Raw genomic sequence first — 13,532 nt, 5'->3', positions numbered from 1 at the left:
TCAATGGAAATATTCTCAAATGCTTTGAAACAAGGTGATGGTGTAACTTGTTTTATGTGGAACACCAAAGTATTTCAGAACACTTCATACCCTTTCCCTACTGCTATTAAGATGTAAAACGTAGCTGTCCCTCCCTGCCCCTGCAGTCCTCTTCCTGGAATTAGACCTGCCAACTCCTGACTTCATGTTGCACCACACATATCTGCAATGGGTCCTGCAAGTTTTATTATGCTGAGGTTTTCATAAACAAATATGTATGAGATCAAAGGCTGGAGCTCCTATCCAATGGCAAGTTGAAAGATGGTCATAATTTGAAACACCATCTAGAAACTGTTCCATTCTCTGCAAACCTGCCACTCATTCACAAAAGCTGCTAGGAGTAGCTAGAGGTTTAACAGGATGAGATGTTGGAAGTAAAAGTAATATTTCTTGGGTGTTCATTTCTTTTCTTTTTCCTTCCAGTGGGCGAGTTTGTGAGTGATGCTCTTCTGGTGCCAGACAAGTGCAAGTTCCTTCACCAGGAAAGAATGGATGTGTGTGAAACTCACCTGCATTGGCATACTGTTGCTAAAGAGGTACATTCATCTGTCTTAAAATTTCCTGCCTTCCTTCTTTAAAGCTGTGTCACTCTTCTGAGGATGATTTAAAATATAGCAGCGACAGGGAAAACAAAAAGCAATGCTTTCAAATGTTTGAGTGAGAAGCATTTTGGGATTTTTTGTAAGGTAGGAAATGGGAGTCAGAGCACAAGAGACTATGACTGAATACTTACCATTGACCTTTGAACATTGACCCTCTTTCATAACACTGTTTTTTTCTTCATAATCACTCAAAAACTCACTGTGTTTTCTGCTTCCTCCACTTTCCTGTGGTAGCACTGGAACTAAAAGCCTAGGATTTACCTTGAATCATTATCCCTGGTGGATATTATCCAGTATTTATCATGGATATTGGTATGCCAGATGCCCCCAGAGATCAGACAGGCCTCAAGGAGTGCACCATGTGACATTCAGCAGAAAAGGGTAGGAGAGCTGATCAAACAAGGACTAGCCAAAGGCATTTTTGAGGCACAGAGTTTTTACAATTTACCAGTGCTTTACTGAAAATAGAAATAAACTCTGTGTTACAATTGCTGATGTGTTTTGTAGTTTTTTTCCTATGCAGAGAGATTTAGGAATAAAAACTGAGATGAGTTTCTGGTGGGGATTTCTGATTGCTGGGTTTTTTTGGAACCTCTTTGCTTGTATGTTATTCCACCTTCTGGAGATGAATTTTGAAATGGGATCAGCAGCTTTTCAAATTTTCAGTTCTTGTTTGAATTATACTTAAATAAAACCTGTAAGGCACCAACCTTCACACAAAGGAATTCTAGTTCATTTTGACTACTTGCAAACTTGAAATGGCAATGGCCTGGAAGGACATCATCACTGTGCAACACTGAACCATTTGCCTTTTTTCATCTGTCATAGATCACAATATCTTTAAGGTATAATTATACCCAACTGACTGTTTTCCAAACAAGGCTAGGAGGTACTGTACTGACAGAGGTGTCAGACCAGACACAGTGCGTTTCCAGTGTAAGAGGTATTTCAAATGTTGATTTACCTTGAGACAAAGTTTTCAATAGCATAATGCATGAGGATTGGGATTAACACCTAAATAATTATTCTGTCATCACATTTTCTTTTTATGAGGCAGAGCCTGTGAGGATTTTTGACAGGAAGATTTTCTTCTGGGAAAGACTGATAGGAGAGCTTGTTGCTTGCAGTGGACATGGGTCGGGAGCTGCTTACAGTAATGTTGTGAATGCAAGTGTGATCTTTCGAAATCGTGTTTCAAATTTCAGAGATGATGCAGTTCACCAGCTTTAACTTCCTAAGGCAGTCTGTAGTCCCTTCATATTTTCTCAAGGTCTGTGAGATTTTTTAGTCTTCCTCCATGCCAATATTGTTGCTGCTTTTTTTCCCCATCTTTTCTGCAGTCCTGTAGTGAGAAGAGCATGAATCTGCACGACTACGGCATGCTGCTGCCCTGTGGAATTGACAAGTTTCGTGGTGTGGAGTTTGTCTGCTGCCCCTTAGCAGAGGAAAGTGACAATCTTGATTCAGCTGATGCTGAAGATGATGATTCAGATGTCTGGTGGGGAGGTGCAGATGCAGACTATGCAGATGGAAGGTACAGTGACTTTGTACCCTTCAACTTGTGATTAAAATGCCAAAAATCTGTCTAAAAGACCTTGGCATAGAAAGGTCTTTGTACCTTATACATGAACTTGCATTTACAGTGGTTGAAAGCATTGGTGTTCTACTCCTTTTAGTTTTAGCTTTTTACAGCAAAGGTTATTGTTAAAATATACACTTTCAAGGCACACTTTTTAGTGCCTTTATAATTTCTTTAGCGAGATTTATTGCCATATTTATAACAAAAATGCCTAAATTCATATTTTTTAAAAATAAATGACAAATGGTGTACTCCTAAAGTGCTTCATGTGCAGTCTGGGGTACTGCAGCAGGTATCAGCCAACATAACCAGCGGAGTTCTTGAAATGCCTTCATTCATAATAGGCATTAGCTGTGTGCTAATTATTATTTTATATATATATATATATATATATATATATATATATATGTAATAACAATATATTATATTGTTATTGCCATAAGAATATTTTTATGCTGACAGTTAGTTTCTGAACATGATCTAAAAGGAAATGTGCTTTAGTATCTAGCCTTTGACAGACTTGTTAATTTGCTGCTGTTGAGAAGGAACATGGAGCTTTCCTTTGCAAGGCAGTGATGGGTGAGAAGATACCATCCCTGTCCTTACCCTTCCCATCCCCTGTGCACATAGGTGTAATTTTGAGCCAGATATGGGTTATAACTGTGTTGCAATGCTCAGAGGTAACTAACTGAGTGGTCTGGTGCTCTTAAAGCCTTTTCCTGTCACTCTCCTGAGCCTGTCAGAGAGCAATTGGAAGAGCAGAGTACCCCAAGTCGTGTCCTTGCAACTGCAGGTCAGCAACTTGCAAAGATGGCTTTCTTCACAAACTAAGATCAATGTTCAAATTCTGTTTGTGTTCTCCAGGCTTTCATCACTTTATACTGTGCTAATGCAGTGTTTCTGCTTCTTTTTTTGTACAAATAATGCATAAAATCTTAAACTTGGGGCTGATTGCAAGTGGTTTCAAGGAGTATCCAGAAAATAAATGGGGACTAAATTATGTGAATAGTGCAGAAAGTTAATAGGTCTGAATTGTGTTATGTTTGGACTTGCTAATAATCTAGATGGAAACAATTCAAAGAATAGTGCAGAGATGAAGGACAGAGACTGAATTGCTGTAATTTGATGCAATGAGGTGGCATTAAGACCTAGAATAATGAGAACATATATAATGGTGGGCAATTAAATCTTTCCTGACAAAGCATTGGTAAGTGTTGCCAAAGGTAGAGTCCTTTGTGAATAATGGAATAAGTTTAAAATAAATACTTCCCAATGGTAATTTCCAGTTTTCTGTTGCTAACAGGAGTGAATGGTCAGGCTGTTTGATGCAAAAGCCTACATCAAAGAACTTTGCATATTCCATATTGGTATCTTTGGACTTTCTTCTGATTTGTACTTCTAACAACAAGCAGTGTCACTATTTATAACCCTTTCAGTAGGATTTGGAAAGCTGCTTTTGGGCTTTTGCTGTGTCATTTCTGTATATGTAATTTAGATTTTGATTGGGTGTTTAAATGTTCTCTCATTCTAAGAAATGAGTGCAGACCTTGTTCTAATGGAAATGTTTGGTTTTTTCATTATATAAATATATATTCACGCAAGATAGATCTATCCTATTAATCTATCTTAAATATTTATTAAATATATAGGCAACATATTTATTATATATATACACAACTATATATAAAGTACATGTCATATACATACAGGATCAAAGATGCCAACATTATTTTAAATAAAAGGGCTTACAGGGGTATAGAGTACTTGTTCATAAGACAAATATCCGCTGTATTTCTGTCCTTTTTGTGTTTTTCACTGAAATTTAATTTACTGTTGTAGTCCATTTTCTTCTACATGAGGCAGTTTAATATCTGAGGAGATGAGTTCAAGAATAACTTCATAAATTTTGTCTTCTCTAGGAATGGGAGCTGTAATTGCATTTCAATCCATTTCTGAAATTCCAAGCAAATACTGTTTTGGGTTTTTTTTACCCTCCCCTCCCACAGAAGTGCTTGCAAAAGGAAAATGCAAGTGCCCTACTATGGGACACTTGTCCTTCATCTGCAGATGAAGAGCCAAGTAATTGGTAGTTTTTTTTGAATGACTCACTCATTTCTTGCAGCCTCTTAAGCCAAGTACTTTTAAGCTGTGTGTATTGCAGCTAGAAATACTCTTGAATTTTAGTTATTTATATGTATATATTAAAAAAAATCTTACATGGCAATTTGTGGTAATTCAAATATCTCGTGTGTGTATATTTATTCATATCTGAGCATATGTTTGTGTGGCTATCAATACATATATGCCTTAGTCTTAAACTGATCGTGAAGGAGAAAGGAAATGTAAGGTAGGAGAGCACTTTGCTAATGCTAAATTGCCAATATTCTCTGCTGTTGAAGCACATCTGTTTAAAGTGCTTACTCAAGTCTTCATTTGTCACCTTACATAGTTCTTAAATCAAAGTGAAGGTGACATGTTTGAGGTGGGGGTGACAAGCTGAAAAGCAGATGATTATATTCTTGTTTCTCAAAACTGTGACAGAGCAGAATCCAACAAATGTGGATGGTTTATTTTGAGATAACTTTATATCTTAAGCTATCAGATTTAAATTTTAAAATATTTGCATTTGTAGTTCTCAATGTGTAGGGGAAAGCACATTTCAGCCATTCAGTTAATAAATGCCCTTTTTTAGACTGTTGTATTTTCACCTCCAACAGTTGTGCCTGAGGCTCAGTATTTTATTTTTTGCTTTGTCAAGGGTGTTTTCTTCTCTACAGGGGGAAGAAAAGCTCAGCTGCATGTTGTAGCCAGACTATTAGAGGGGATGTGGAGGTAGTTTGGGCTGCAGTGCCTCATAGTTGGGTGTCCTTCCTACCCAATATCTGACCACCACCTGGGTCTGGATGTAAAAGGATGTGACTTGCTTGTTGTGGGCAGTACTTGGAGGAAGGTGGGAGGGTGTATTTTGGTGTTATATGTACCTGTTTTATTCATGAGGCCAAGAGGCAGGATCCACATGTGTTTTTGAAATTGTCTTGTCATGCTCATCCTGAAATAGTTTTTAACTCTTGACAAAGAGGTCACAAGAATTTTTAAGCAGTGAAGTTCCTTTTTGCTATCATCACCTTTAATTAAAATTTACCTTGAAGTCTGCCTGAGGGACAGTCAGATGTAGGTGCTGACTTCCAGTATAACTGCAGACTTTTTCCCTGAATAGCTACAGCTCAGTCAAGTGACCTGCAAGCCCTGGCTGCTCTTGCAACTCAGCACAGCCTGGTGGCCCTCCTGCCTGTGTGTGGGAACTAGCTGGAAGCTTTTGTGTCCTTGATGGCTAAAGCTGAACATCTTTAGGAGTGATGGCCAGGCTGGAAACTTCCAGGTTTTCTCTGTTGTCTTGGTTTGAAAGACAGGTTTCTGCTAAGGAAGGCAGGTGCCTCTCTTGAAATGGAAAATGTAAACCCATTCTCTCCAAATTATTATAATTTTTGAAATTAAGGAGGCTCTCAGGCAAAGATATGAGAATAGGAATAACAATTTTTATTAGTATGTATAATAAAGCAAACAACAATAACAACTACGGCATTAACAACAAACAGAACCAGAAACTACAGCTTTGTCAGCTGCAGTCACTTTCCTCTTTGGTGCAGCGATGGTCAGAGCTGGCAGGGGTGCCGGTGGCTCCCGGTGGGCAGGGTGGGTGCGGTGATTCCCCCGCGGCTGCAGGCGGGGACTGTGGCACAGGCTCGGGGAGCACACGGTAATGCTGGCTTGCCTGAGATTGATGGAAGAGAAGCTTTTGCTTCATAAACTCCCTGGGGCAGTTGGTCCCGGTGCCTCAGCAGGACACTCAGAACAGCAAGCTGGGTCAGCAGGATATCAGGCAGGGGGTGGGGGGCTGCAGACCAGCGTAAAATTCATAGCAGTGCTGAAGAAGCAACAGGGGTGCTCCCTTCTGCCGAGCTCCGTCTGCCAAAGGCTCTAGGACAAACCATGGTTCCTGGCTGCAGAGTATAAAGCACATTCCTCACCTCTGGTCCTGTCCTGACCAGGCCAAGGGCTACCACATGAACAATCTCTTGCTTGATCTTGGCAAAGGCTTGTTGCTGCTCAGGGCCCCGGTGGAAATCATTATTCTTGTGGGTAACCATGTTGAGAGGGTTCACAATTTGGCCGTACTCAGGAATATGCATTCTCAAAAAACCTATGATGCCTAGGAAAGCTTGTGTTTCCTTCTTGCTGGGTGGTGGAGACATTGTGGTGAACTTATTGATAACTTCAGTGGGAATCTGATGCCATCCATCTTGCCACTTTACTCCCAGAACTAGATCTTTCGGGCAGGTCCCCAGACTTTGCTCTTCTCAATGGCAAAGCCAGCTTCCAGCAGAATCTGGATGATCTTTTCTCCTTTCTCACATACTTCCATTGCTGTGTTCCTCCACACAATGATGTCATTGCAGATGAATGGTACAGTAGAGATGGTAAAGTTTCCAAGCCAGTTTTTAGAAATCAAGAAAAATTTAAAGAGGGACCAAGTGGGTTTGTGCCCCTTTTTAACTTTTTCTCCTGTGTAAATGGGAACAAGTCATCTTTCATGCAGACTCTTCTGCAAGGTGGCTTTAACCATATCTATTAATAAAATATACCTGGGTTTCCCCCAGGGGAAAGCTGCGGTATTATTTGAAGTCTCTCTTGTGTTTCTGGAGGCCAGGTATTTTGGGGAGAAGGGAACAGGGAAATCATTCTTGTTTGTATAGAGGCTTAACTCCCAGTAGAGTCAGGTTTGTGGCATATGAAAATTTTATCAACATGTTTTAACTTCTTAATGCCCTGTTAAAAAGGAATCATTCTGTCTTCTGTTTTGCCAAGGTCGCTTTCAAAGTTGTAGTAGGCAACATAATACAAAATGAAATATTAAAGGCTTGATCTCTGAAATGAGTTGGAGAAGTTGTTAACTTCACCTAGAAGGCTGTTCAACTGTATGCGATGCCATGAGAAGGATTCACACCCACTTGTGCTTGAAGTTGACAGAAAGTCACTGCGTGTTTACATATTTAAAGATAATTTATTCATTAGTAGTAAATTTCAAGTAGAAGATCAGATACAAACCTGAAACCTTGCCACAACAGAGCATTAAGCTCAAGAAATATTTTGAAGGCAACAGTAGCAGTAGCTGAACATATATTTTTTGACCTGTTGTCTGTATCACTCAGAAGAGAACTAAGAATTATTCCAGAAGATTCTTTACGTATCTAAATCCACGAAATGCATTGACTAATCAACTTCAGTATTTCCTGCTGTTGTCCAGTGGAAGTGTCCTTTCCATTCACATAGCACTTGTAACAGCAGCAGGAGAAAGTCTGTAGTCAGTAATTTGAGGTCAGTTCAACACTTGGTAGTCCTCTATGAAAGGCATGAAGGGAAACTCTGGATAAGCTGTCTCCTGAGAGAGGCAGAAAAGTTCCTGAGGAACCTTCTTGCTTCTTTCACGTCAACTGAGTGCATTTTGTGCAAAGTTGATCTTCTTTCAAAATAACATTTGGTTGATGGTATCATGGAGTGAGCATGTTTACAGTATTATTCAGCTGTCACTATATGGGATGCTAATGTTTTTTCTTTCTTTAGACATTTCTTAAGCATTTCTTACTTTTTGGGACATTCCAGAGTCCCAGATTCTTTCTTTTCTATTTAAAGGGAAGGGAGGGAGTTTAAGAAACAGGTAACTGTTTTCCTTATAGAGATTTCAAAGAAAATGTTCTCTCATATGACCTTGAAGTAATTTTGTTGCTGACACATCATGATGATTTTCTTCATTTAGTGATGATAAGGCGGTAGAAGAACAAGCAGAGGAAGATGAGGAGCTAACTGTTGTGGAAGATGAAGATGCTGATGACGATGATGATGATGGCGATGAAATTGAAGAGACAGGAGAAGAGTATGAGGAGGCAACTGAAAGAACTACCAGTATTGCAACCACTACCACCACAACTACAGAGTCTGTGGAAGAGGTTGTCAGAGGTAAGTTCATCAGGCTTGGGGCTGAAACACTAATCCTGCTGCTTTGCATATTTGCACTTTACAACCAAAAAATGTTCCAAACAGCAAAATACCCAAAGCTGCAGTGTTGTTGTGCTTTTTGGCTTCTATAATTTACGTGTTTAATCTCCTCACCTTTCCCTTTCCCGTTACAAATATTCTGTGGGGTTAGTTCTGCCACAGCCCTTTGGATTTTCTGACCTCCGGTCCTCCTGGTGCACAGATGCTGCAGGGACTGTCTGTCCTCGAATTGTGTTTGTTGTGTGTGTTGTTCACAACATTTCTTGTTCAGAAACAGAAAGGTTGATTTTATTTTAAAGTAGAATTAAATAAAATTCAACTGTCCTATGTAACAAATAGGATAGGAAAGTATGTATGATTTATCATGCACATGAGTTACAGAAGGATATGAAGTATCAGTTCCAAGCAGGAGATATCATGGGTCCCTCATATTAACAGCAGTGATGGGTCATTTTGTGTGATTCTGTTAGATACTTGTTTGTTATGTTTCTCCATGAATTAGTAATTCAGTAAAGTTAGACAAATTTAAAATAACTATGCAGAAATATGAACCTAAACAAATGAGTTTTAATGTGTGGAGAAGAAATAACTAGGAAAAAATAGAATACATGGAGTCAGAAAGAGCTCTTCTTATCTAAAATTTAATTTTTGTTATATTTTTTAGTTCTTAACAGAACTGCATTTTAAAATTTGAATTTTACACTAGTTCATGGTCAGCATAGCAACATAGTTTTTTTAAATGCCTCATTTCTCCTACAATGCATATTGGAAATAATTATCCTTATTTTTCTATTTTAATAATACAGGTCAGCGTGGTATAAATCTAAGTAACGTAGATCCCAGTTCTTTTACAGTGCTTACATCTTTGCCAATAAATGCTGGAGATGGTGGCCAGAATTGAGGTTAAAGACTGCATTTGAAAAGAAGGGAGTTGTGACATGCAGAAGGCAGAGGGAAAATGATAGAAATTGAGGCCATTGTGAAATGAGGGAGAAAATATCTGGCATGTCTCCTCATGCTTCCCTGCCTCTGGGTATTCTTGGGACTCCAGTGGTAGTGGAGTCCCACATTTTGAATGTGGCAGTGGCCCTTTCTCTTGAGCCTTGGTTCCAATGTCTGTCAGAGGAGAGGGTGCTGGCTGCAGTTTATCATACCAGGATACAGAAGCATGCCCAGGGGATGCTTTGGGAAAATCAGAGTTACTTGCTTATTTTTCTGTTCAGTCTACATGGAGCACTAAAGCTTTGCTAAAATCACTTGCAAATGTTTCTTTCTAAGGCTGGCAACTCAGTCTTGTGTGTTTCTGTTTTATAAAACTATTGAGTGTTTTGCTCAGTTCTTGGAGAGCCCTTTCAGTGAGGAGGGGGTAGGAGAAGTTTATATCTTTAAACCAATTAAACGTATTTCCATATGTGAGCTTTTACTCCCTAGGGATAAAATGCCCTGTTTTCCCTGGTAAATGAATATTGCAAGAGAAAAAAAAATTAAAAGTACACTTGATTTTATTGGGATTTTGGATGAGTGGAAATGAGGACAAATTTGGTAGAAATATTTCTTTACTGAGGGTGATATTTCAAAGAGGTTAAGATTTATAGCTTTCAGGAAAGTAGCATACAATCACCTGAATATAAAACATAACACATAAAAGATGAGGTAAATTATTGAAATGACCTTTCAGAAGCCCTTTAGAAATGTATGCATTTGCTGATCATGAAATGATTGCATGTTGTTTTTCCCAAGTCTAGTATTTCCCACCTTGGGTGACTGTGAGGAAAATATGCATTGGTTAAAGTGAGGCAAGGACAATCTGTTACCAGTACAAGTTTTCAGCCTAGTTCTGCCACAAGCCTTTGGCCTTCCTGACCTTCAGCCTTGCTGGGGCTCGCATGGTGTAGGGTCTGTCCTGGAGAGTAAGTGCTGTCTGACAGAGCTGCACTATGCAAAGTGCTTGCTTATTTATTCAAATGGCAGTGTCCAGATGACATAGCCTTGATTCTTGCTTTTGCTTCCCTTCCTACACACAAGAGAAAGCTTCCTACAGGGTCCCTGTCCTCCTGGTGCAGGCAGCAGATCCAGCATAGGAATTTGTGTGGTGAGCATCTTGCTGATGCAAGTGTCATTGTAAATGGAAGAGATGGAGGGACCTTGTTGAGAACATATGTATGAAGAAGTGGTCTTTACTATGGAGACACCCTGAAAGCCTCTCTAAAAGGATTGAAGTGTCAGAGCTTCATTCATGTGGACAGCCTCTGTTCCAGGCTGCCTTGCCCAAACACTAGTTATAAAACATCCTAGGATGCTCTTCACAACCCTTTACACCCAGTTTTATGAAGCTGTAATTAATGTTATGTCTTTAGCATTAAAGAACAGAGAGAGTTGGTTTATCCAGTTTAAGAGGAGCTGCTTTTCAGATGGACAACTGTTGTAAAGCCATAAGTTAGGATCTAATTGTGGGCTGGTACTGAGCCCTTTCTCTGCCAAAGCAGTGGAATGGCTGCCATCAGCCATAAATAATTAAAAAGCGTAAATACTTTAAAGATACTTGAGCTATTGTAGAATCAATTTTTCAGGCAGTTTTATTTTTGTGCATATTATAATGAATTGTGACCAAAATAGTAATAATAGAACCACTTACAAACTTATTTTCAGTGAAAAGGAAATTAATATTTCCCAGAGAATGAAAAAGGTCCATTGGCAGGAAGATAGTATTTTCATTCTGCAGCAACCACATTTCTATGTGTTTATTAAAAATTGTGAGTAAACTTTCCATAGGGCAGTATTTGCCAGTATTCACTTTCCTACTTTTTGTGAGAGATGATCTTTACTCTGAATTCATATGGTGTATAGCAGCCGACCCAGTTTAAAGTTTTGGGTATGCTCTTGCTGGGCTTCAGATGTTAAATCCAGGTGACTGTGGGTCTGAGATTACAGGGATTCAGATGGTGAAATTAGTGTGAAATACACATTTTTCACCTCTAGTCTCCCCTCTCACCATGGGGAGATGTTAGCATTGAGTTTGTGCTGAAGAAAATACGGCTCAGTTATGAAGCCCTGCTCTTGATTTTTGTCTCAATGTGGAGCAAGGGAAGTGACTCTGATGGCCAGGATTTAGGTAAGGGGGTAAGGGAGTGGCTTGATTTCTGCAGTCATTGCCAGGGTGTTATGGGTGTTGCAGAGCTGCTCCCAAGGATCCAGGCTCCCCATGATTTTTCCAGCATGTGATGGAGGCAAGCAGGAGCACTGCTTCCCCCATCATGTGCAGTTGTTTGGGATTTTGTTTCTGCTGTCCTGCTGCACAGGACAGCAGAAGGACACAGGAGGTTACAAGAAAAATCAGACTTGGCATACAACAATCTCTCTTGGCATACAACAAAGAATAAACAGTTTTGGCTTAGTGCTTCCCATCAGAATCACAAGGTTGGAAGAGACCTTCAAGATCATCGAGTCCAACCCATACCCCAACACCTCAACTAAACCATGGCACCGAGTGCCACATCCAGTCTTTTTTTTAACACATCCAGGGATGGTGACTCCACCACCTCCCTGGGCAGGCCATTCCAGTGCTTCATCGCCCTTTGCATGAAAAGCTTTTTCCTACTATCTAATCTGTATTTCCTTGGCACAGCTTGAGACTGTGACCTCTCATCTGTCAGTTGCTGCCTGGAGAAAAAGACCAACCCCCACCTGGCTCCAGCCACCTTTCAGGAAGTTGTAGAGTGACAAAGTCACCCCTGAGTCTCCTTTTCTCCAGGCTAAACACCCCCAGCTCCCTCAGTCACTCCTCACAGGGTTTGTGTTCCAAGCCCCTCTCCAGCCTCGTTGCCTCCTCTGGACGCGCTCAAGCATCTCAAGGTTCTTCCCAAACTGAGGGGCCAGAGCTGGACACAGCACTCAAGGTGTGGCCTCACCAGTGCCAGGTACAGGGGAAGAATGACCTCCCTGCTCCTGCTGGCCACACTGTTCCTGACACAGGCCAGGAGCCATTGGCCTTCTTGGCCACCAGGGCACACTGCTGGCTCATGTCCATGTCAGCCAGTACCCCCAGGTCCCTTTCTGCCTGGGCACTGTCCAGCCACACTGTCCCCAGCCTATAGTGCTGCAGGGGGTTATTGTGGCCAAAATGCAGAACTCAGCACCTGGACTTACTAAACTTCATCTTGTTAGACTGGCCATCCATCCAACTGATCCAGGTCTCTCTGCAGAGCCATCCTACCTTCCAGCTGATCAAAACACTCCTATCTTGATGTCATCTGTAAATTTACTAATGAAAGACACAATACCCTTGTACTGTAGTAGTAGTTCCCTGCTCTTCTTCCTTGCCTTCAAGGCTATGCAGTATGCTTTATGTGGAGAGGGATGATGTGTGATTGCATTTCATATCAAGAAAACACGATTGGTTGCTATATAAATAGTACACGTTCATATAAATCCACTGGGGCTTTTTGCTATGAGATCTTCATTCAGAATGATCATCTACTGTAATTTATGAATGAGAGCTGATAAAATTAGCTTAATGGATTTGCATTTATAGCTTTTAATTAGACAATTTAAAACACAGCTATTCACCCATAATATAATACTTTATTATATGATGTAATTGGAGGAAATATTTTTTGTAATCTGGTGATTTTGTTGATGGAGATGAAATACAGTGCTACCTTTTTGAGTCGAGGGCAAAAGTACTGAAATGCTAAAATAACACTAATAGTGTTATTTTATGTAAATTGGAAGGTGGAGAGTAGTTTCATTTGAAATATATCCTGCCAGAAAAAATTACCAAGAATCTGTTTCCCTAGAGAAGATGTCATGTTATTATATTGAAGTAGTAATTAATTGCAATTTTTTTTTCTGAAGATTTTGCTCTGTATAAAGACTGGAATGCACTTCCAGACTAATCCTCATACTCACTGTCATGCCATATTGGCAGAATTGTGATGTTATGTGGAAAGATTACCTTTTCTAAAACACATAAATTCATGAAATTATATTATCCTAGATTTAAAATCAAGCTGGGTTTTTTGTTTGCTTTCTGGCCATCAGTGGTAACTTTATGACACTTTAGTTCCAAATATAGTTCTGTTGTGCACAAGAAATAAAAAATATATTTTCACATATTTGTTCTGCTTCAGAACTATAAGGCTTTGTATTCTAGCCTAGTATGCCATTAATTTTTTTTTTTAATATTCTAAATATGTCCTCACAGTAGCTTAAGAACAAACATTATAGAGAGAATTTCATCTTGATTACACAGGATGGAA

General features: G+C 39.7%; 1 protein-coding gene across 4 annotated transcripts in view; it reads left to right on the top strand.

Moving 5' to 3' along the window:
- Positions 1 to 13,532, top strand: part of APP (amyloid beta precursor protein) — a 198,231-nt gene that overhangs the window by 106,814 nt on the left and 77,885 nt on the right. For all 4 annotated transcript variants that reach the window (XM_059873139.1, XM_059873131.1, XM_059873121.1 and 1 more), the window contains exons 4-6: positions 463 to 575; positions 1,982 to 2,175; positions 8,036 to 8,235. In XM_059873139.1, coding sequence (XP_059729122.1) covers positions 463 to 575; positions 1,982 to 2,175; positions 8,036 to 8,235 — 507 coding nt within the window. The remainder of the gene's footprint in view (positions 1 to 462; positions 576 to 1,981; positions 2,176 to 8,035; positions 8,236 to 13,532) is intronic.

The sequence above is a fragment of the Haemorhous mexicanus genome, chromosome 2 (genome assembly GCF_027477595.1).
Source record: "Haemorhous mexicanus isolate bHaeMex1 chromosome 2, bHaeMex1.pri, whole genome shotgun sequence".
Classification (NCBI taxonomy): Eukaryota; Metazoa; Chordata; class Aves; order Passeriformes; family Fringillidae; genus Haemorhous; species Haemorhous mexicanus.
This window is presented reverse-complemented; position numbering and strand designations above follow the sequence as displayed.